The following is a 23,734-nucleotide window of genomic DNA, read 5'->3' as shown; positions in this document are numbered from 1 at the left end:
GCTTCCCAGAAGTATGAATTGCCTTTTACCAAAGCTAATATCTCGCTGCTCCTAGCTATTTGCATCTTGTTTCTTATGGAGAATTCTACTTGTGGGCACCTAGAGGGTATAGTCTTGCTGTTTTCAGCAGGTGCCCTCCAGTCCTCTTCGGACTGGAGGATTGCACGAGGTATAAGGAACAACTCATACGACCAGCAGGGGAGGACCTAGACTAGCTCCTATGCCTTTTCCATTCTTGGGATTCTTTTAGAGCAGATGTGCTGTTGCTCTACCAGATTCTAAAAACAGTCATGCATATGCAAGTGTGCCAAGAGATTTAAGTATCTAGCAATGCTAGTAACTTGACGTGGCTAAATTTGTGTCAGTAATTAGCTTCTGTAATAGGTTTTCCTATGTATGTAATCGCTTGTGTGATTTATGTTCCCTGTGTTCATTTAGTCTGCACAGAAGCCTGGCCCATCTTTGTGAGCCTTAGTCTCTGCTTGCACTGCCTTGTTTCAGGCTGCTGCTGGAAACATCTTGCAGCAGCACAGGTCTGGCTGCAGCTCTGCAGTACAGCCAGGGCAGCGATTGCGGGTTTTACTGTTCTTGCTGATGGTCTCGCTTTTCATGTTGGGTGGCATGTGGCAGGTTCCCTCTTAATTAGAACAAATGTGCCAATTATGTTAATGTATCTCCCGATACCAATCAGTGAATAATTAGAGACAACACATCTGTCTCTCACTGGGGAGTGGAATGACAGAAAAGATGCTACAAGGTATGCTGCTCTAAATTACAGCCACCTTGGATCGTGCGCTTCCTCAGCCAGTTGCAGGGATGGCTCTGTCTCCTGGCAGGCCTTCCAGCATGTTAGCAGAACTGGATGTGCAGATCCAGAACAGCTGGCAGGAGCTGTGTGCCTCACTGCTCCGCAAATTACATCCAGAGCGCTAAGGAGATCTGACCAAAAAGTAGCTGACTTTTGGTGTGCTCCATCTTCTCAGCATCCATAGTGAGTCAGGACTTAGTTCGCTGTGCTCACACCTTTACAGAGGGGCCTTCTCTTGCTACTCAGTTTGCAAACATATAACAAAAATACCATCTTGAGTGGAAAACCAAAAAAAAAGAAATAGGCGTTTTGTGCTTGCTTTGTTCCAGGGCTGGTGTGTAAGAAAACAGTTGCATGTTGTTGTAATTATTCATAGCTGTCATCTCCACAAGGGAACACTTAGCCCATCCTTCATGGCAGTATTGTTGCCAATTAAATGTTTTCTGTTATGATAAGGCAAAACTGATGCCCAGGCTTTTTCTATGTATATGCACAGCCATCCATATGTTTATTAATAACAGTTGGTGGGATGTGCCTGATTTAATGGAATAAATAGAGCTAGGTACCTGTTCAAGAATCATTGTGACTATCACTGGTAAAAATACATCTTCAGTGTTTAGGCAAAAGGAAACAACTACTTTAAAAGCATCTTCTCCGGGGAGTTGAAAACTGGAACCATAAGGGCATGATTTGGTATGATATGAAGACGGGCATCTTGAGCACTTTGAAACACTTGTGTGTATCCTGCTGCCCCTCTGTCTGCTCACCCAGAGGGGTGCAGCTCTCTGGCACAAAAACATCCTGTGCTTCATCTGCCAGCATCTTGTGAGCATGGTGGTTTCCCCAAGGCACCAGTCACCGTTACTCAGGCAGTGGAATTAAATTCAGGATAAGTTTCTGCACTGACTGGATTAACAGACTACTTCAGCGAGGGGGCTGTGCCTTGGGGAATGACATGGCATCAAAAGAAATCGCTGCTTTTAACTTCCGTAATAACAGTTTGCATACTTGTCATTCATAAATCACCCTGTCTCGTTCCGCTTTGTTCTCTTCTCTTTTGTATTTGACACCTGATCTCTTCCTACTCACACAACAGAACAACCCTGCTCCCACCTATTCTGGTTACCTCAAAAAAATAAACCTAAGGTTTGGAGGTGCTGAGCACTGCAGCCTCCCGTGCCAGAATAAATGGTGTCGTTACTAACTGAAAATAAGTACTAACAAAAGTATCGTTTACATATTGTAGTGTGTTTAATTAGTTACCATTTCGACAAGGACTGAGGGAGAAAACACAACTGGTGGAGGGGTCTGCTCTTCTCTGTGTTGCTCTAAAATGTGTATGAAAGGAGACTTCTGACTCCTGTCAAATCATCCATCAGTTTCTCCCTTCGGATTGGACAACGCTATAGTTTGCAACATGAACAGAGTCGTGACATTGTAAAAACCTGGATGACAGAAGATGACTTGAATTATTTGTATTAAAGAGGTATCTTGTAAAAGAGATGGGGTTTAGATAAGCACACACAGTACCAATGAACTGGCAAAACAGATTTCAGAGAAAAGATGACATTCTGTTCTGCAAACCTCATGGTTTATTGTTAGCAAATTCTGTGAGCCACTGTGTGAAAAGGATCTTTTCCCTAACAGATCTGGTGAAGAGCCAGAGGCAGTATACTGAATTATACAGAGTATCTCTTGTTTTTCTGGTATTGCAGTTCCTGTTTTCGTATAATCTCCAGTGTTTTTGCAGGGATGACAGAGGATTTAATGTTCATAACTTTAATTTTGTCTAATCAGCTGAGACCCAGGCTGAATATGCATGAGTGTGTTTTTGTGGAGAAAGTGTTGCCGAGTGCTGGAAAAAGAGAATCACGTGCCTGTGTGCAGAGCCTTGCGTAGTGTCGAGGGCTGCCAGAGTATGTGATTGGATGGGAGTATCAGAAACATTTTGGACTGCCCCTTAGACCTTGTAGACTGTAGCCTTGTCCTCACCAATGTCCTGATGCCCTCAAAGTGTAGAGCATAGGAGAAGTACAGGTGGATTTACAGGTGGCATGTACACAGCTGTGGCAGTATGTTTAGCACATTTTAGAGTCCTGCCTCAAGTCTGTACTCCATCCCAGAAATAAACAATGGTATTAAAAACCAAGAAAGACATTTTTTTGTGTGTGTGAGAGGTAGGGGCTAAGTGGCAGCCTACCACTGGTGGAAAGGTAAGGTCCTGGCTTGATTTGCAGTCTGGAATGCATGCCAACTTGACCTGTGAGTGACAAGGGAGCTAAATATTGCCATCAACTGAAGAGGAATCTGTCTGTCTTGATTATACCTGATACCTATTAGGATTCAAGAGAGGAAGAAGAACAATTTTAGTCATCCTGACAAGGAAAACCAGGTTATTGCCAAAGAGCTTATATCTTCCGTGGCAAAACATGAATGTTCTAGTACCAGCTGGAGCTGCTTGAAGTAGGGCTAAAGATGGGGAGCTGGTGGTGGGCAGCTTGAATCAAAGACCACGTCCAGTAGCGCTATCTTGCAGTGTTGGACTGGCTCATCCAAGGATGAATCGAGCCCTCTAACACCAGGAGAGGCCATCCCTTTTCTCCCCAGGGCTCAGGGCAGTCTGCATGGCAGTCTCCTGGGAGAGTGGGCATCAGGTTCTCTATTAGTTTTGGGGTATGTTGATGCTCAGGCAGTTCCTCAAATGTCTCTGGAAAAGTAGGGTTTGTGAGAGTAGGTCTTGGCAGTCCCCATCTTGTGGGTCCGATAGGTTGATTGTGTTTATGTTTTTCTTCCTTTAATTAAATCCTGGGCAGATGCTGAAGTGATCCAGTGACATGAAGGCCCAGCTTTGATCCGTCCAGAGCCTCAGTCCCATCCTTCAGATCATGCTTAGTTCAAATGAAAACAAGCTACTAGATTTGCAGCCAAATTATGTTAGGGTGGCTCGCAGCAGTCAGTTGGGATATAATAGGGTGTTTCTTTAGGAAGGCAATAAAGAGAACATTGTCTAGATTTAAAAATCACACATGAAAATATTTTTCTGCATAACCAAGGAAATTATGCTTTACTAAAATAAAATATAACTTACATAAAGAAAAGAGAAAAATAAGCACTGATGTAGTCTTTGTGATTCCATATTTCCTTGGTAACTGTCTCTATTTTGTTTAATCCTGATTGCAGCAAAGCAGTAACATGCACGTATGTGTGAGGGCATGTATACTTAAAAACATTGGCATACTTGCAATTTGTTAATGTGACCTGCTCTGGTGTAGGGCCTCTTTGTGTTAGACCCACGGCAGGTACCTACAAGGTTACTGCATTATTACCTGCCTAATTAGACAAGATGCTGTGTGTGAGATCTCTGCCAGTTTAGGGTTTCTGATATTGTAAAGGAATTTTCTGTTTATAGATATGGTCCTGAGGTATCAGCCCTTCCTTATCCTTTGCCTCAGGCTCTGAAAACATACATCAGTCCGTACAGTAGCTGACAGCCTTTGAAAATGCATTGATATTTTCAAGGCAAGGCAATTGTGGTGTGGATGGGTTGGGAACCTGAAGGAGACATGGAGGAGCAGGTAGTCATGAAGAATGTTCTCCCACATTTCTGCTGCGGTGTTTTATTTTGGTTGACAGCACACCTCAGGTGAGTCCTTTGTGATAAGCCTTGACTCATTGTGCTTTCTGGGATGAGCAATGTAATCATAGACACTATGCCTCTTGTGGTGTGACCTGGTGCTGACTCACTGCCTCCTCTCTGGCCCTTTGAAACCCAAGGTGGAGTGGCTGAAGAATGAAGAGGTGATTGATCCTGTGGAAGACCGAAATTTTTACATCACCATCGATCACAACCTGATCATTAAGCAAGCCCGGCTTTCTGACACAGCCAATTACACTTGTGTTGCCAAAAACATTGTGGCCAAAAGGAAGAGCACCACAGCAACTGTGATTGTCTATGGTAAGTGATGTCCCACTGCATGTGGATGGACATGCGCCCAAAGCAAGCAGTGGGACAGAAGGGGGATGCTGAATGCCTGTCTGCAACTCTTACTTGCCTGTGCTGCCTGTTGACTTGCAGCCATATATACAACAACTGCTGTCAGCATTCATTACCAAAAATACTCAGAAGTACAGATCTGATGGCTTGGCTTATTGGTGACAGACAACGGTGTTAAAGGAGGAACTGGCACCTACACAAACAGCCGGTTGCCTTGTTGAAGAGAAGGTGGTTGCTCCCATTGCTGTAACACATGCTGGCTGGAGGCAGCAAGGAGCCATCAGGGCCCTTCCTCCAGCAGGCATGTCCAAGGCTTTGCTTTCTACCAACACATTTAACGTTCTTAGTGTCACTTTTCAGAAGTAAAACTGAAAGGAAGTTTGTGCTCCAAATACTGCTAGGACTGTAAGAACACAGCAGAATCTTCCATTTTTGTATATCACTTCAAATAAACGTTTTTGGTGTCTACTACCAAAACATACTCTGATGTCGGGCAAAGTGACTTCCAGTGACTTCCAGTCTGTAGGCATAGAACGTAGCTTAAAAATAAACATCAGGGGATACAAAGCATGGGGTAGTGTTATTCTGTGCCTGCACCCACAGGCTCAATCTATTATTGAGGATGGCCATGCTTCGGCTGCAGAGGGGGCCAGATGAGATGTTCTGGGCTGTGCTGCACTGCAGCTCTGCCCCACCAGTCCCTGCAAAGTTACTGCCCGGATGCATCCCAGGCAGGGGCATCCACCAGAACAAAACCTGCTCTGACAAAGTGCCAGCTGACTGTCCTGGTGTTCCTTACAATCAGCTTAATTATAGGGTAGACAAGTAGGAAAAAATCCCTATGATTATCCCTAATATTCATTTCATATTCAGGGTAGCAGTTAGATTTAATTGTAAGCAGTTGCTTTCCTGAAGGTACAATGAGGGCATTTTAGTTGCGTTTTTATAGAAAACTGACTGAATTGAGTTGATTAGCAGTGTTTGTGATATTGAGGGATGGACCATGCAAGAGCACTGTGTTTTGTAACTGTATTGAATGCAGAAACAAAGATGTAGGCATGCTGCAACTCTTCCTCATACATACATAGAATTTTTTTTCAATTGCAGGCAAGAGACATATGTAGAGTAACAGCCATTTTTAGGAGGTTTGCTACCAGAGCAGCTTAAGGGTTGTGTCATATCACAAGCATCTGGGTTTAGGGAATCTGAGCAATGAGGATGTTATCCATATCCTGGCAACAACATTATTTCATAAAGCAGCACAGCTCTTCATCCATCCATCCATCCATCCATCCATCCATCCATCCATCCATCCATCCATCCATCCCAGAAACTGAGCTGGGTGAGCAACAGAGTCAGCACAAATATTTTCCCAGAGAGAAATATCTCCCCAGAATCAAAAAATAAAAATGCATTTAGTGAGAGTTCACTCTGAACAACTTAAATATGATATGGACTTGTTGGGACATTCATATGCACCAGCTATGTCCACAGAGCGGTGACAGATGTTGTCCTTGCATCCTGAAATCACCTTATGGAAAGAAAATTACCAATTCCTGATCAAAGCACAGGGGTCCCTCAGCATGCACAGTACATCCAGGAATGAGCTAGAGTGCAGATTATCTCCCACTGGAAAACACAGCTTTCAGAGTGCAAGCTTCTACGGGGGCAGGGCTATGGGTGCCCTCTGAACCTGCAGGGATTTTGACCCTGCACACATCACCAGGTGCTTAGTGCTGGGCCAGGTCAGTTTTCAGGAGCAGGCAGGTCACCTGCCAGGCGTGATGGTCATCAAAATGGTGTTTCTCATTCAGCATCAGCATTTCTTTGCCTTGTACATTTGTACTCTGTACATTGGAGATGTGGGTTTGTGTCTGTTCGGTGTTGCCTCTCATGCTCTTCCCAGCCATCACTTGCTGACAGCTGTTGGAGGCAGCATGACACAGAGTTGGAGGCACCTTTGGGCTGACCCAAATGGCTTGCTTATGCAATCATACTCTTTCTCTCTTGCTTTTCAGTGAATGGAGGCTGGTCTACCTGGACTGAGTGGTCAGTGTGTAACAGCCGATGTGGGAGAGGGTTTCAGAAGCGTACAAGGACCTGCACCAACCCTGCCCCACTCAACGGCGGTGCCTTCTGCGAGGGCCAGAGTGTTCAGAAAATAGCTTGCACCACTCTGTGTCCAGGTTCAGTATGAACTGTGCATAGCCCTATATAAAGAGTTTGTCATCAGTCGTTGCAGGAGAAGACTATTAGTTACAAAAGCCATCTCTTTATCAATAAATCCAAAGTTTCAGTGAATGAATATGAAATTCTGTTACATAAGTAGATAAAAAAGTGAGCACTCTATATCAAGCAGCAGAGGATTCAGATGCACTTTTGCACACAGCTTGTACCTCAGCCCTGGTAATTCAGGGAATTTGGGGGACATTCAGAGCTTCAAATAGTAGGAGGTAAAGACTGAAAGTCCTGGATAAGGACTGGAGTTTGAATACAGAAACCAACTGTGATGTATATATATTTGCAATGTCTGTTCAGTCCAACTGTCGCAACAGGGGGAGCATCTAGGGTGTGGATGTTAAATTTGAGGCATGTGTTAACCTGACTTCAAATACAGAGACCTTTATACTAGAAGGAGATGTGTATACATACCTTTCAAAAGTATTTACGTGTAAACTTCTGAAAAATATAAAATTGCTTCAGGACAGAAGGTAGTTGGTGGCTTTTTCTTTGATAAAAGTTCTACCATCTGTCCTATTGTCCAGGGCTTTCCTACCTGTGCAGTCATACTCAAACTGATAGCGGTAGGGTTGTCTTCAGCTTGTGAAGTCTGGCCACCCAACCCCAGGTCTTAGTTGTGGGTGAAACGTAAAAGCCAAAATTCTTGGGCTGTGTCACTGGAACAATTTCACAGTTTGTTCTTTGGCTGTTCAGTTTAGTGCTTTTGAAAATCATTTGTGGGATTTTGAAAGGCACTAGGTAAATTCCTGATTCTGCTTATGTAAAATAGGTCAGTGCCTCTGGATACTTATATATACTTATATAGTTTTATATATAAAATATTTAATTTTAAATGTCTTCCTACTAAGGAGAAAATTTTGGCCAAGTTTAACCTCTGCATTAAAAAATGTCCCAGAAAAAAATCATAGATTCCCAAGTTGTTAATTTTCCTGTGCACTTTGAGCAGTGCTGACAGGTTTATAAAATGAGTAGGAAAGAGAAAATAAGGCCAGCTCAGAGAGAAAGGAGGTGGGGAGTGAACGTGCATTTACAGGACAGAAATAGGACTTTAAGAAGAGCATGCTACTATCTTCCTGCCTTGCTGAGAATGGCCAGGAGGTGCAGGCTGATGTGCCAAGACGCGTATTGCTCGTGCTTGATCTCACTTTTATGTACCCCCTAACAAGTCACGTCTTCTCCTTGCCTCAGTGGATGGCAAGTGGACGTCCTGGAGCAAGTGGTCCACCTGCGGCACAGAGTGCACCCACTGGCGCCGGAGAGAGTGCACGGCCCCAGCGCCAAAGAACGGGGGGAAGGACTGCGAGGGACTGGTGCTGCAGTCCAAGAACTGCACCGACGGGCTCTGCATGCAGGGTAAGTGCTGTTGTGACGCCTCCAGAGCTTGGGGTGTAGGTGGCTGCAGAAAAACCTGCAGTAGCTGCAGATCAGCATCAATGACCTGAAGTCACAGAATCATTTGTAGGATGGAGAAACAGGTTAATCCAGACTGGACACCCCACTCTTCTTCCCTGAAGATTAAAGTAGTGAAGTACTTATGGACATAGTTTAGTAAGTAATATAGGTGGTAGGGGGACAGTTGGACTCGATATTGGAGGTCTTTTCCAACCTTAATGATTCAGTGATATCTGGTGTTTAAGAAGTTGAACTGTGAAGAATTGGACAGAGCCCTGTCCCTGCTGCTTGCCCCACCAAACACCACTTCTCTCCAATACTGGATCAGCATCTGTCCAGGGAAGCTTGGTAGTGACTCTACAGCAATGCAAATTAAAAGTAGAGAGTCTGGGGCAATGGCAGCTTTTTCCAAAAAGAAAACTTGGGAAAACAGCTCAGCTTGGTTCTTACTGTCGAGAATTGTGGATGCATGTGTTTCTGTATATAATAGCTATACTCCTCTTTGAATTTGGGGTTTCCTGTAGAAAGAGATATCCTGTATCTCTTCAGTGTCTATGCAAACTCCATATATAGTTATCAGCATTCTGCAGGCTCATGCACGGCTCTAGCACTGAAGTCTGTTTCCCCTGCGCTTATTCACTCCGTGGTCCTGCCTTTGATAGTAATAGCAGCAAGAATTAAAATAGGCTTTTAGGGTGATTCTAAAATCTGCTGATGAACAATTAGTCATCTCTGCACCCCATCCCTTCTCAAAAATGAGGTGTTCTCTGTTCTACCGATGTACTGGAACTTCCTTTGACATTTCTTTAGCACGATATCCTGAGCAAAATCCTCAAGTGCACATCTCTCCTGTTCCTTCATTCTGTCTCTCTGCAGTACTTCTCTGTCAACTCTCAGCTCTCTGTTGTCTGAAGAGTTGTGGCTGTGACTGTCTGGTATCTATGTGTCCATATCATAAAATGCTCTGAGTTTTGTCATGAAAAAAGAGTAGGTAATTTTTATTCTTTGAGGCAGGTTACTTTTGATTGAAGTAGTCATGATGACAGAAGAGTGACACTACCTGCTTCTTGAATAAGTGCCATATAGGTGGCTACTGTGCTGACAGCAATCTCTGAGATACCCTATGGCACAGCATGGCCATTTGCTCAGAGGTTTCCCAGTTTTACAAAAAAGTTTTCTTCCATATAGCTCACACAAATGCTTTCAGTGCATTAAAAGCTGTTAGTCAATGTCAGCAACCTATAAAGCTGTAATTCCTCGAAACATTTGTTTTTATGGGGAGGAAGGAAAAGTGAGATTCAGAGTTCCTCTCTTTTTCTTTTCTAAAGGTAGGGGAAAAGAAATCGAATCCAGCCACATCTTGTTGTATAACACCTTGGTGACTTTTATAGTGGGGAAGCTAATGTACCCCTAGCTCCAAGAGTGTGAATAAGTCATTATGGTAAATTAGGAAGAAAAGATACATTTCGCCGTATAGAAGAGCTCTTCACTATCAGATTATATTTAGACAGGTGTATGTCATCTTTGTGTATGTGCATAAAGAGAGCCATTTAAGCAGAAATCTTGTGCAAAAGTGGATGTAATGGTATGGCAGAATAAAAGCCCTGTAGGGATCTCATTTATCTGTTGATGTTATATTGCATTTTATTTGGGAAAGTGGATGCTGAGTATAAAGCAGAGTTCTTCAGCGGGAGAGGGAGTCAGGCTGTTGTGAATCCTATTCTGCTTCATATATATGTATATAAAAAATGGTAATGAAAAATATACAGTCACATATTGACCTGCTTGGCTCCAGGGGCTGTGATCATCCTTCAGTGTTGGAATTTAATGGCAGTGTTTTAATGGTGTCTTTATACTCGTGGGGTTTCATATACCTGTAAAACTTACAGTCCTGCTCCCTGATCCATCACTGCTGAGAAGATTGATTTGCCATACTTGGTGGCAGTGTGCCGGCTGTTCTCTCTCTCTAGAGCTCTTTTTCTTTTTTTCTTTATTTATGCAAAACCAGTCTGAACACTTACATTTTTGCCAGTGTAGATCTAAATTTGTAGCAAATCTGCTTTCTGAGCTTGGAAGAAACACAGGACTCCTTTTGTTCCTAAAACAACATGCCTCTTTCCACATTATTTGAGGCTGGTGAGGTCTGGCCTGGAATGGACATTTCTGCCTGGGGACCTGTGGATCCCCAGCAGACTTTTCCAGTGCCTTTATGCCAGTCCATCTGACATGGTGCAGATGGCACAAAGGAAGCCATAGCCACCTTCCCTCTGTGGCCATATCCTCTGGGAGATGTGTTGGGCAGCTGCTCACCTGCACCGTAGCCAAACCCCACTCCTAGGTGCCTTGGTGCTTCTTCCTTCATGCCAGTCTTTAGTGAATGCTTAAAGGTTGACTTTAGTATCATGAGTGTAGTTGAGGTCGGAGAATTAGCAGACAGACCCTCTTACCGGGAGTCAATAGGCTGTTGCTTTGACAAAAACTCACTTGTAAATATATCTCTCTATATAGCTGTACATAAAAGATATCCTGAAAAATGTTGGATTGAATGAGTCTAATTTACAAGCCCTTTCTCTTCCAGTCTATTATTCACTACAGTAGCATCAGCTGGATAAATCAATAAGCTCTTTCATCAGACTGCCCCTGCTCTAGCAAAGAGCAGCAGTCTGCACCACTATCGATTTCCATGGGGATAAAAACTGTGGAGCTTTCTCCATCCCTTGTAATTACAGTATTTTACACCCAAAGCTGTAGTTTGTGCTTACCACTAACTGTGGCATTTCTCGTGCAGCTCTGCTGTCACATTTATTCAGACTAATGATCTTGCTAGTACACACACACACTCCTTTATCCAGTAGTTAGTATTTTTCTGTTAACATGAAAGGATGAACAGTCATTAAACTAGAGAGCCTGCAGAGAGGTAGCGGGCTGAATTGAAGGAGAAAAGTAGCAGTAGTGAAAATTTAGGGCGGTCATTACTATTTTAAGTTTCCAAATACACAGTATTGCCTAGCAGGTCCCATTATAACAATTTTGTAATTTCTGTGATAACATTAATATGATCTTCTGGAACAAATTATGCTGTAGGTGTAAGAAGAATTGGCTGGTTACCACCCACACCAGTTGCATTATTGCCTCCATAGTTGCATTATTTCCCATTTGAAGTATGAGTACTGTGGTAAATACTTCACTTTTAAAGGCATACACTGAATCTCGCAGTGGATCACTATAAACTGAAACACTGCAATTAGCCCTCCACTCACCCTGCCTAATGATTTTGGTGGGCGTTCTGTGTGGGGACTATGAAAGCAAAGCACTCCACTGCCAGTTCAAACTTCAGCTCAAGTAGTTCCCTTCACTCAGTCACAAACATGTTTAAATCAAAGGATGAGGGGAAGTATTTCACTGGGCCCAATCTGGAATGACTGTGAGAGAGTATGCATGATACCAAACACATGCTAAAAAGTCCCTGGCCAGCCTGGGACTCGCTGATGGCAATCAGGATGGTCATCAGGAAGAGGTGGACAACCTGTGAAGAGCTAGCTGTGGTGCATGGTTATGTCGAAGGCTTATTCCATGAGCTGTGACATGTAGCGGTCCTGCTCAGAGCATGTCACCTGTGTCCTTTCTGTTGAGGATCTGAAGTCATAGTGTTCAGATCTGTATCATCCCTGTCCCGAATGAGCAGGTACAGCAAGTCCGTAGGCATGAGGCTGGTGCCTGCGCATGCTGGTAAAGCTGTTGGTCTTTCCTGAAATCATGCCTGCAATGTGCAGGGCTGGCAGAAGCACAGCCAGAGAGAGACAGCCAGTGTCTCTTCTTCAGCTCGCTCTCAGCTTTAGTAGACCACTGTGGCTTTTCATAAAAGGCTGGCTAAGCTGTGTTTTCAATTTTTTTTCTGAAGCACAGGGTTAGCCATCTTACAGCAGCGAGGTAATAGCGAAGCACATGTTGTCGCTTGAGGACTATGGACTGTGTAGTTACATAAATAGTACTGCAGCTCCGCGTAATGAAAACTGTTCACTTTATACATTCCCACAATGTGGAATACAAATCCATCATTGAATAGGACCAAAAGGAAATTTCCACTTGTGAATCGTTGCCAAGTGTTACATCCAGTGGGCACTTTTCCTTTGTTACTTTGGATTTAAGTAAATAAGCATGAAAAGACTTAAGACATGCAGCTATCACTTAAAGAATGGAAGAAAAGATGCGAAAAACCTTCATCCATCATTAAAAACAACACTGTGGACTAACTCCTGGGTCACTGTCGTTCTCTCCCTGCATGTAGCTTAACTATTTGGAAATTCAAATAATGGGTAAACCACTTGAAAAAAAGGCACATATGCCATGGTGAAGATGTTATTATCAGAGTAGTAAGTCCACCTTATTAAAAAAAAAAAACCTGCTTTCTAGTTGAGAGTGAATTGATGTGAAATGATGACGGCAAATCTATATTTACCAAGAGCTATGAAATCTTTGTCTGAAAGGCGGTATGAAGTTCCTAAGGTTCCCTCTTACAATGATTGTGCCTCAGTGAGTGAGAAAGATGCAGTTTGTCGTGCTTGTGCATGAAATGGTTAACTGCTGCCCTTTTCCAGTCTCATGCCTGTTTATACACAGATCTCAAGTAGAAAGCAAGATTTAACCTGATACTAACATCTCTTTCTTCCCTAATCATATATATTCTGCCCATGCCCTGCTTGTTTAATGTAACAAACCAGAACCTCTGATGGTTATTCCATTCGTTCCCCTTTTTGGCTTGTTTTGAAAGCCGGCATTCAAGGAAGAATTAGAGGGCAGAGCAGTTTGATGAGGACCTCTTGTCCTCCAGAGCAGATTAGTGTGCAAAGAGCAGGGGAATGTTTTCCAGTCTCCAGGAGGTAAGCAAAGCTCTCTCAAGGGAGACTGCAACAGAAGCCTGTGTGTGCAGAGGAATGAAATAAAACCTTTTATTAAGAGCATGTGGGTCAAGAGAGAACTTCTAATACGTTCAGTCTGTCAGTGTAATGATTTAGCCACCTGGCCTGTTTCACTGAGCCCTTGCAGGGGGAGTTTCATTCATTTGAAGAATGCATCTCATCTGTTCCTAGAGGAAGTTTTCTGTAATATTGTTATTTGATATGATGCATTATTCTGTTTTCAGCCCAACTACTATATAATGATGAAGCAGCCAAGGGAGTTTATGAATACATCTCAGAGTTACGACTCATCTTTATTTTTATTGTAGCAGCATGAGAAATCCCCAGCTGAGAAGCGTCCACACTCTGGTGGGCCCTCTGTAAGTGAGAGCTCTTGCATAAAAAAACCTAGCACTCGAAGCTGCTGAAAGCATTGAGAGAAAACAGAAGTGCAGAGCCACAGGCAGAACCCAGGACACTAAAATTTCTGTGTCTTACCCCAGTCAGTTCAGAGAGATCCACCTCCACATTTTAACTTTAATGGAAAGCAAGTGCTCTAAGACCTCAAGGCTGTTTTGGAAAAAAACTTCAATTAATGAAAAAATATTATGGCCATGCAGAGAGGAGCAAACCCTCAACATTTTCCAATTATATTTTTAATTCTTCCTAATTTCCTTGAGTTTTTCTTCTATTCTTCCCTTATTCCTCTGCATGTTAAAAAGGAAAAAAAAAAGTGCTTTTATTTTCCTTACAATGTACAAAAGTGAATATATTTCATGATTTTTGTTTTCCTGGCAGAGTGTCAGGAAGAGCAAGTTTACATGAGCAGCCTAGAAGTCTCATTAGTTAGTCAGTGACAGGATGGGAAGTAAAACTCGATGTGCTTTCCATTTCTACACCTATGTTCTACGTAAAGGACTAACAAAAACATTGGCAGCATGCTTAAATGAAAACTCATCTTGGGGAAAGACATTTCTGTGGTTTGGGAAATGAACATTGAGCTGATCAGCTGATTCTGGAGTCTGGGATTTTTGAGGGCAGTACAACTTACCTTGCCTGTGAGGTGATAGCCCTGCAGGTTTTCAACATGTGTCACTGAACATCCATGTGGACAACTCATGCTTTCCATGATCATTTTGTCCAGCAGTCCTAACAGTTTCCCCTCTTCTGGATCCAATTCCAGCTGTCCCTTCCTTCATCTAAGTGTTAGCTGTCATGTGTCCCCTCTTTAGCGATGCCCCCCTTTCAGCTCGCCCTGTAACCTGTTTGCTCTTGTCCAGCTCCAATTACAAAACCAAGCCAACCCAGGAAGTCTATTTAGCAGTCAGCCATTGCAAATGTGGAATTTGGAAATACATGATCTAGCAAATTGTGATGCTAGACATGTGTTTACTTTTGCTGTCAAACACGCGTAACAAAGCCAATGTTAAGGCTCTGGGCTTCTAAGATACTGAAGACTGACATAAGATTTAGCCAGAAGGTCAAAGTCCTTAACTGTAAAAGATTGCATAATGTCAAAATTGCCTGTTCTAATCCACATCAAATTTTAGCAACAAGTTATCCTGCTCTTCCATCTTCCCCCACCCCTTTACAGATGACATGCATGTTTAAACTCAGGCAAGACCTTTCTAACAATGTTAACAAAATGTCAGGAAACTAATTTAAATTGAAAACATAGTTGCAATCTTAATTATAGAATATCATAAACTCCTGTTCAAGGACAGAACAAGAGAGACTCCCTGTTTAACCTACCCACTCAGCAAAGATCTGAGATGATACTTAAGTAAATAATCAGTCACAAAACCTCAAGATCCCTGTTTATTAGCCCACCCGGAACATGCCAATAATTAGTCCTTTAGAAGAAAAATAAATTACTGTGCATTATCTCTGGGATGCCTGATACCATATCTAACCTTCAGCATCATTACTGCAGACATGAAGGTCTTTCTTTACAATAGCAAATACAGGAAGAAGCTGGGCACATTCCGTCTAAGCCCATTTTCTTGTTTATGTGCTACAGTTCCCGAGAAGTAGCAGGGGAGAGAAACAAGAGCAATTACACTTCAAAGATTATTGTTAATATTTCTCCTGTGGTAAATCTGCATTAGTAACAGGTTAAGCGAACATGAAACCTTAACATTAAACAGTCCTTTGACAGGGTTTACTCTATGGTTGCACTTGCACTCCTAAGTCTGTCCCCTTGTAGAAAAAGAAGTACTGGAAGCTTGTGCAGTCACAGTCTCTGGGCAATGGGACCTGCACAGAGCAATTCAAAACTCCAGGATGTCAAATAACTCTCATAAATTCCTTCTCTTAATGTGAGAATATGTGACTGCTTGTCCATCATAGGGACTAGATGGAAACCTATAGCATTGCAATGCATCTGAATTAAGATTTTGAAAGCTCTGCAAAGTTTCTTTTGAAAGTTTTGAGCCTTTGCACACTGTATTTGAAATATAGATTTTGCTTTAAAAATAATGAAGAGACTCAGCAAGCTGGTGGTGGCTGTAGAATTGCTGAGAAGTAAACAGGGTAAGGCGAAAGGACACATAAAATGGAAACAGGACTAGCCACGTCACCACTGTGGTCATGGCACCACAGGCACTGCAGGGGCATGTGCCTTTCTTCTTTATCTTAGAAATGGCTCTTTATAATGGAATTCAGAATTGCTGGATATCACTTCTGAGGAGTGCACTTTTACGAAATCTGGAAATGGGCTGACTTTGAAATGAGAATGGCATTTTATAGGAAAAGGGAGAGGAGTTGAATTACTAGAACCTGGCATTTGGAAACAGCAGTATATACTTGATCTTTAACTGTTGAGATCCACTGAACTCAGAAATCAACAAAACAAACCAAATTAAAAAAAATAATAATTAGGGTTCTTAACCCAATTTGTCTTGAACTTTTCAGCATAATTTCTGAGAATTATTACAGAAAATTTCAACAAACCCAAAGATTTTAAGGATATTTCTGACTGGAGCTGGGGAAAGAGGAACCTAGCTAAACTAATGCTGAAAAAAAACCTACCTCATTGTGGGAATTAAGAACAGAACAATTGGAGACTGCTGTGGGAAAAATTCCTACCTTGCTGACTTTGAATTATTAAATACTGGAAGTCTTCTGGCATGTATGTATTGCAGAGAAGCAAAGAGTTGTTTGAGTAAACTTTCATGTTGCGATGTACGGACCCCATAGCTACTTTAAATCACCGAAGAACTGCTTCCTTCATCTTTTAGGCATCTAAATGTGAGAATTAGTCTCTGTTCATCTGTCCATCATAGCTGTGTGGCTCAGAGCCTGGTGTCAGCAAGGCCTTTTTCCTACTTCAGTGGTGCTATGCTGGATAAAACCATCAAAGTAGAGAAAGAAAGGCAGCAGTTGAATGTGTTCACTCTTCTAGGCAATTTAAGGGCACAGACTTTGGAGCCAAAAGAGAGGAAAGTGCTGTTACAATATATTATGCTCAACCTGTTGAGTTCATTGCAACAGGATGTTATTTAGACATGTCATGGGGCTAGGTTTTCAAAAGGGCCACCTAATTACGTGACCTTAGCTCCTTTTGAAACTGCTACGTAGAGGGTAAAGTAAAGAGTGTTTATAGATTAGAAGCAAGTGGTGCCAGATTAAAAGACAATGCATTAGAAGAACAAGCAGTTATGGTGCGCTATATGCAGTCTTTGCTTTATAAAAGAAAGTGTGTGTCTCCAGCTCTAATTGACCTTGATATAGTCTCAAAATATGTATCATTCACTGTGACCTCAGCAGCTAATAATATAAAGCAATTTCTTTGCAGGATAATTGTAAATATTTTTGTAAATATGTCCCAAACTGTATAAACCCTGGTGGATAAGGGCCCAGAAAGATCACCTTCAGCTGCCCTACCATCTTGCCTAGTTACTTAGTGGTGAGAGAAAAAAGTAACTGGGAAAAATACAAATGGAAAATTGGAATTTTTTCTTTCTCTGTTATTGGAATATTTTATATTCTGTAAAACAACAGAGTAAAATATTTCCTATTCTGACCAATTTACTCTAAAATTGTTATCTATTAATAAAAAATCAGCATGACTAGAAAGCTAGAAAAATCTATTAAGGACAAAAAAGGGGAGCCAGTTAACAAAGTTCCCTCTGCAGGAAGCCATGACCTAGTGTTTTATATCACAGGGATAAAAGTTGTCTTTAATACATGCCAGTGTGCAGGCCAAGGCAGTATATTCCCAGAGCTTTCTATGTAAAATCAAACACAGGATTTCAGGATGTTCATGGTCATGATACTGAATTCCTAGTCTGAGTACCATGTGTGTGCATATATGCCCATGAATACGTCGAGGGGCAGATTCTTCCCCAATGGAAAAAAGAGAGATTAGAAAGGTGGTTTTGTTGACTGGTGACACCCTGTTTCAATTTCATTCTCAAGGGAATCAGTGCCATAATCTCTGCACAAGTAGCTTTCATAGCTCTGAGATTCTTCCACTCTCAAGCACTTCATTTTTCCTCAACTTGGCAGAAGGTTTGTCTACTGCTCCTAAGGAAATTGAAGCAAATGAACTCATGCTGCAAAAAGGGTCATCCTGCCTGTTTGTCAAAGCTCACCCCCTAAGGCAGATGGTCCCACACATGCAGATACGCTGGAGGCCATTCAGCCACAGAAACCTGCTGTTAGGTCTCCTGTGGTCTCTGGCACAAATCTGTTTGCAGAAGGTCAGAGCAAGGCATGTGGGACCGGAATGCTCAGGCTGGGCTTCCAGCATTTGTGGATCATCTGCCTTCACTAACTGCACCAAACTAATATAATGAGCTTCAAAATCTACTTAGTTAAACGGATAGAACTCCCCAAATCCGTGTAAGTGTGACTGATGCTGAAATTCATTTAAACTGAACCGATAAAAAGGCTGCTGAAGCCTTTTCTATATACCAGCGTTGGACTGGTTTGTCTTTCCAATCTGACATATTCACCCTTCACTTTTCCCAGTGTGTTACATCATTGTAAAGGTGCTTAAATTGCTCTTCACATGCTTTATAGAAAGAGAATAGGCAATGCCTACACAATGCACCTTTATAATGATACATCTGCATTTGTACAAAGGATTTGTGCCAGTGTAATTATTTTGGTTAAAAAAAGCCCACCTTTAGCACTTAATAGAAACACTTCCAAGGGGACAAAAAATGTATTTACAAGCCTGAAGTTGAATTTAAAGTAGAATGCATGGAGAAACATCAACTTAATTAAGAGCTTTTTAATGAATGCATTTACCATGCAATTACAGCGGTGCAATTTCTGTGTGTTAACCTAAGCCTCCCACTGATTCTCCAGGTATGACATAGGGTGAGGTACTTGCAAAATAAGGGAAATAAATATCCACTTTTGGTAAGCCTCTGAGAGCCTCAAATAAAAGGGCCTAAAGTATGATTATTACTATTTTACTCATCCAGCAGTAAGTTACACAACAAAACATCAAAAGCCCTTTGAAAATGTACTTTTCCTAACAAGCTGTAGGAAGAAGCTTAGATTACTTTTCTCAAAGCAAGTGGCTCACTGTGAAACCAGCTGCTCTGAGTGTGAGTCAGCAGCCACAGCAGTCTTCGCAGAGTCAAACCCACTAGCACCTTTCTAAATTCACCCTCGTTAAAAATTTTGATGATCCTGGTAGAAGTCCCTCAGGTACTCACCAAGCAGTGCTGTTGATACAAGTAGGGCGAAAAAACAAACCCACAACACAAGAAAAAGATCTCTTTTCTCTGCAGTTACTTTGAAGAGAGGAGGGAAGTCATTCGTCATTATTTCAGTTACTAATCCCAGCAGGTTTTCATCATTATCTGATGAAAATGTCATTTCTCATTGTTTGAAGGCATAGTCAGAGGGACCAGTGTGAAAGCCAACTTTCTAAAGCAGTACCTGTGCTCTTGTTCTGGGAGCATGGCAATAGCCCAGCCTCCTGCCCAGCCACCACCGCTGGCACATGGCTGCAAGCCTTCTCCTTACTGCTGCCTCTGCAGTGCCCACTCCTTTTTGGGAGAGAACTTTCAGGACAAATAAGTGTTTAAAAGTAGTTTTATTCTAAAAAGCCCTGCCCAAATGGCAGAAGGTGTCTGTGGTTGCCATGTTTGAGTGATCTCCAACAAATGTGCTTAATTTGCAAGTGCAAATGGAGCTGGCATTTGATCAGTGGGTGGCTGGGGGTGCCAGCTTGGCTGGGATGCTGAAAGTCAACCCAAGGTAAGGTCTGTCCTAGCTTCAGCCAGGGAAGCCTGCCCACATGCTGTGAGCAAACTGGGTTGTTTGACCACCGTGGCATCGCTGTCACCTCCACAAGGACTTTACATCCAGGACAAGTGGCCACCTCTCCATGTACAGCTGGGTTGGTCAGCTCTTACTCTTGAACCTCAGCTGAGAATGTGTCCTTGCAGACACTTGTGCAAGCCAGGCTATGTTTGCACAGAAATGGTAGGCTGGAGTTGGGTTCTTGATTCAGTTCACAGCACTCACTGGAGAATAAAATCAAGCTCACTTTACTAAGCATGTTGGTTTTCGAGGCTAATGGAAGCAGCAAGCAGTATCCTGGCTTCACCCTCCCATTTTAATAGACATGCCTTTGAATACGTACACAAAACATTTATGTTGAAGAAATTGGTGTCACTGTTATGTTAGCTGCAAGGATGCTCTCTCTAGTTATCAGTGAATCTAAGCAAACTTGTAAGATGCAAATAAGTATTTGTGGCAAACAGGTTCTATAAGAGGTTGCAATGAGGTAAATTTCTTTTAGAGTATTTTGAGGACCACACTTGTTTGTTTTGCTGAAAAGACTTGAATTTAGATTTCCATTTTCCCAAGAGGAGAGAATGCTTTCAATAATATCACAGCTAATCCAGTCCTTTGTGCCTGTTGAGTGGCAGTTGCTAGATTACTTCAGACGTGGCAGGAATGATGCACAACTTTGAATGCAGAACTTGTCAGCTGAAATGCAACAGAAGGAGAGAGGAATAGCCTTTCTGACTCTGCACGAGTGAGCTCAAGCTCTGTGGGTGATACAGACCCAGGGGAGATGTGCTGTCCCATGCCAGCTCCTCCAAGATCATGCTGGGGCACATGAACGGCAGAGAGGCATCCTCAGCTTTCCCAGTGGATTTGAGTACGAGGTAAAAAGGCTTATGGAGATGCAGCCAGCATCAATTCCATCTGGTCCTTGTGCCTCATATTTCCTGTTGGCTGCCTCTTGGTCCCCAGAGATATCTTGCCAAAGGAAATATTGGGCATAAAACTATCACTGAAATTGAGGTTGACTAAATATGGGCCTCAGCATTCATTTGGGGAGTAAGTAGAGAGTGACTAGGGTACTGTAAATTCCTGCCCAGACCTGCTGAGCACTCACTCAAGCCCTCAGAAGTTGCTCGCCTGACTTTTTATGGCCAATACCTAGAGTATACTAGTAGAAATAGGAAGCAGTTATTAAGAAAGATTGAGTATGCATGTTGAGAGTACACATAGGGGAACCTGCCTCGAAGAACCAAATAAATGAATGCATGAACTTAATATTTCTAAAAGTAATTATAAGGCTGGAATCATTGCTATGAAATAGTTTTAAATAGATACTACAGGCAATACAGTCTGTCCCATGAGGCCTCAGAAAAAAAACACCATCAAAAAGCCTCTTCTTGCTGTGATGTGGTGGGTTGAGCCTGGCTGGATGCCAGGTGCCCACCAACACCACCCTATCACTCCCCTCCTCAGCTGGACAGGGAGAGAAAATATAATGAAAGGCTCATGGATTGAGATAAGGACAAGGAGACAGCTCAACAATTACCATTATGGGCAAAACGGACTCAAGCAGGGGAAAATTAATTTCATTTATTACCAATAAGATCAGAGTAGGATAGCACAAGAGGTGCTGAGCACTCGTACTCAGCATTTTTGGGAGCTGGAGTTTATTACCTCAGCCTGTCTGTAATGTGGCCCTGTGCATTAGGCGTGGGCCCGGAGAGGTTTTTCCATCTCCGTGTCACCTGCAGCAAGTCCCCGGCTGCGCGAGCTGCTTCAAAAGCACTGAAGGGAAGGTGATGGATGAGGGGTACCTTCTGTCTTACACTGACTCTGAGCCCCTCCCTGACAGCCACTGCCCCACTTTGGATTTGCCATTTACCTTTGCAGCAGGATGGGACTTGGAGTATTTCACTCATTTCCCATATGGATGGAAAGCATCTGGGAGGGGCGTAGTGAATTCACAGGACTCATGTGCGAACTAAGCAGCTCCAGTTTGCTGTACTCTGGGAGCTGCAGAAAGAAAAGACAAAGGCAATTATATCTCTTATTTATCCATTCCAAAATACAGCTGTAAATTGTGTTATGATTTTGTCAATATATGGTGCTTGCAAAGGTTTCAAATAAATAATGTTATGACCCCAGAGGCCTTATTGATTTTGTAATAATTTCAAAGAGAACCCACTCAGTTTCCCGTTTGCTGACAAATTCTTTGCTCCCTGAGGAATTCCTATTGAACATGTATTAAAGACCGGATAAAATAATTCCAGGGAAATACAGAGAGAGGGCTTTGTGCATGGAGTCTGCTGCGTGAATGGGTAGTTAACCTCTGACCAGTGACGACAGGTCTCCTTTAGCTCTATTAGATCAACAGTAAGCTACTATAATTAAATAAAAAAACTGTTTAGAGCCTCACGGAACATGTCCTGGGAATTAAAGCATATGGCAGGGATAGGGAAAAAAGACTTTCCATATGCTAATGACCCTTGATGTCTGAAATAAATTAGATCCATTAGAGTTTATGCTCAATAAAAGAAAGACTTTAAGCACTCCAAAGTTAGTGACTCGAGACCGATTTTGGCTTAGAAATTCAGTCTGCCTGCTTATTAATTCTTAGTAAGGCTCTGGAGGAGACAGGGGATGCAAAATCATAATTCTGTGCTGTATCAGAATTTTAAAGTGCCATCGGTTTCTTTTCCTTCTTTTTTTTTTTAATTAAACCATTTTTCATGCTTCCTTTTTTTTTTTTTTGTTCTCATTAATTTGATTTTGTTCCCATTTTTGTTTAATTTCTTTCTTTTCAAGGTTTCATTTATCCTATTTCAACTGAACAGAGAACCCAGAATGAATATGGATTTTCTTGTAAGTTTGATGTTTGATTTTACATTCCGGGATGCTAATTTGATGCTGTTCCTTGAGTCAGGCCTTACTGTTATGCCAGCCCCGTGTGACTAGGCAAACAGAGGCCTATTCGGCAGATTAAGTGGCATGCTGCTTGCTTGAGAGCAGTCGCAGTGTTTTGCTGCCAGTGGGTTGACACAGGATGGTAAGGGCTCTTATGCAGGAGGAAAGTGGGGGGAGAAGATGCTGCCTAAGAGGCAGAAACTGGAGAGAATGAACCCTCGTCTCATTAAAATTTCCTTAGCAAATGGAAGAAATATGGTGGAGGGACAACTTTTCTTTGAGCTGAAACTCAGTTACCTGCTTCCTGAACTGCTGAGGAAAAAAAAAAATGTGATGTTTCTAGGCTGATACATTGAAGGGCTGATAGCTAGGAGCTCACAGAGATTGATCGGTCCGTTTCAGCATCTACCAGCTCTCACCTCTATGGCTGGAGAGCAGCCTGGCTTAAATGGCTAGAAGGTGGGTAGCAAAAAAAATAAAACTATTTCACATGTTTCAAGCTAACAAAAATGAGGTATTAAAAAGTCTGATTGGTTCTGCACTTTCTTTTTTATTACACTGTCTTTAAAACTGGGATTCTTCACTGTATAAAAGTACATCAAATTTTGATCATGGATTCAGACCTTTTGGAAAAAAATGTCCAGTGGAGAAGGATTCTACAGTTTAGCCTGGAATTAGTGCTGAAGATATGGTATGAGCAGCTAGTGGAAGTATCATAATAAATCTGGTTTCCTTTTGATAAATTGCCACATTATTTATTGTGCTTGCTTCAGCTTTTATCCAAATGTTAATGCCAGCGATGAGAATTCAGTATCTGATTCGCTGCTTTGCTAGTTTAGGTTTTTTACACGGAAAGGAAGGAAGAGAAAAACGGCTTGGCACACTGTAGTTTAAAAAAAGCACGCTCAAAAGTACATTGCCTGATACTCCAGGCATTTCATAGAAAATGGACTTTGAAGGTTTTTTTACTCTTTATAGCTTAAAAGTTAAGCTTCTGAAGTTTCAAAATCCGCAATGTGGGGTTTTTCTTGTTAGGAGATTATAATAACCGATATTATGACACTATGTCACTAAAACATATGCTTTTATTTCATAGGGTGAATTTGCTTCATGAGACCAAGTCTGTAACCTGTATTATGCTTAGTAATTCACAGCCTGGGTGCTAGATAGATGAGCAAGTAGATAGGGAAAGAGTTAGAACACAAGTTAGAGAGAAATCAAAGATCATTTTCAATCAAA

At 42.1% G+C, this 23,734-nt stretch overlaps 1 protein-coding gene across 2 annotated transcripts in view; it reads left to right on the top strand.

Annotated features, from left to right (window-relative positions):
- The window catches only part of UNC5C (unc-5 netrin receptor C), a gene marked incomplete at both ends in the record, with an annotated part of 246,123 nt that overhangs the window by 196,197 nt on the left and 26,192 nt on the right, over positions 1-23,734 (top strand). The window contains 4 exons of one of the 2 annotated variants that reach the window (XM_084263692.1): positions 4,583-4,763; positions 6,821-6,988; positions 8,232-8,396; positions 22,397-22,453. In XM_084263692.1, the coding sequence (XP_084119818.1) occupies positions 4,583-4,763; positions 6,821-6,988; positions 8,232-8,396; positions 22,397-22,453 (571 nt within the window). The remainder of the gene's footprint in view (positions 1-4,582; positions 4,764-6,820; positions 6,989-8,231; positions 8,397-22,396; positions 22,454-23,734) is intronic. The other variant, XM_084263693.1, reaches the window with a different exon arrangement.

The sequence above is a fragment of the Gallinula chloropus genome (genome assembly GCF_964237585.1).
Source record: "Gallinula chloropus genome assembly, chromosome: 4".
In the NCBI taxonomy this organism is placed as follows: Eukaryota; Metazoa; Chordata; class Aves; order Gruiformes; family Rallidae; genus Gallinula; species Gallinula chloropus.
This window is presented reverse-complemented; position numbering and strand designations above follow the sequence as displayed.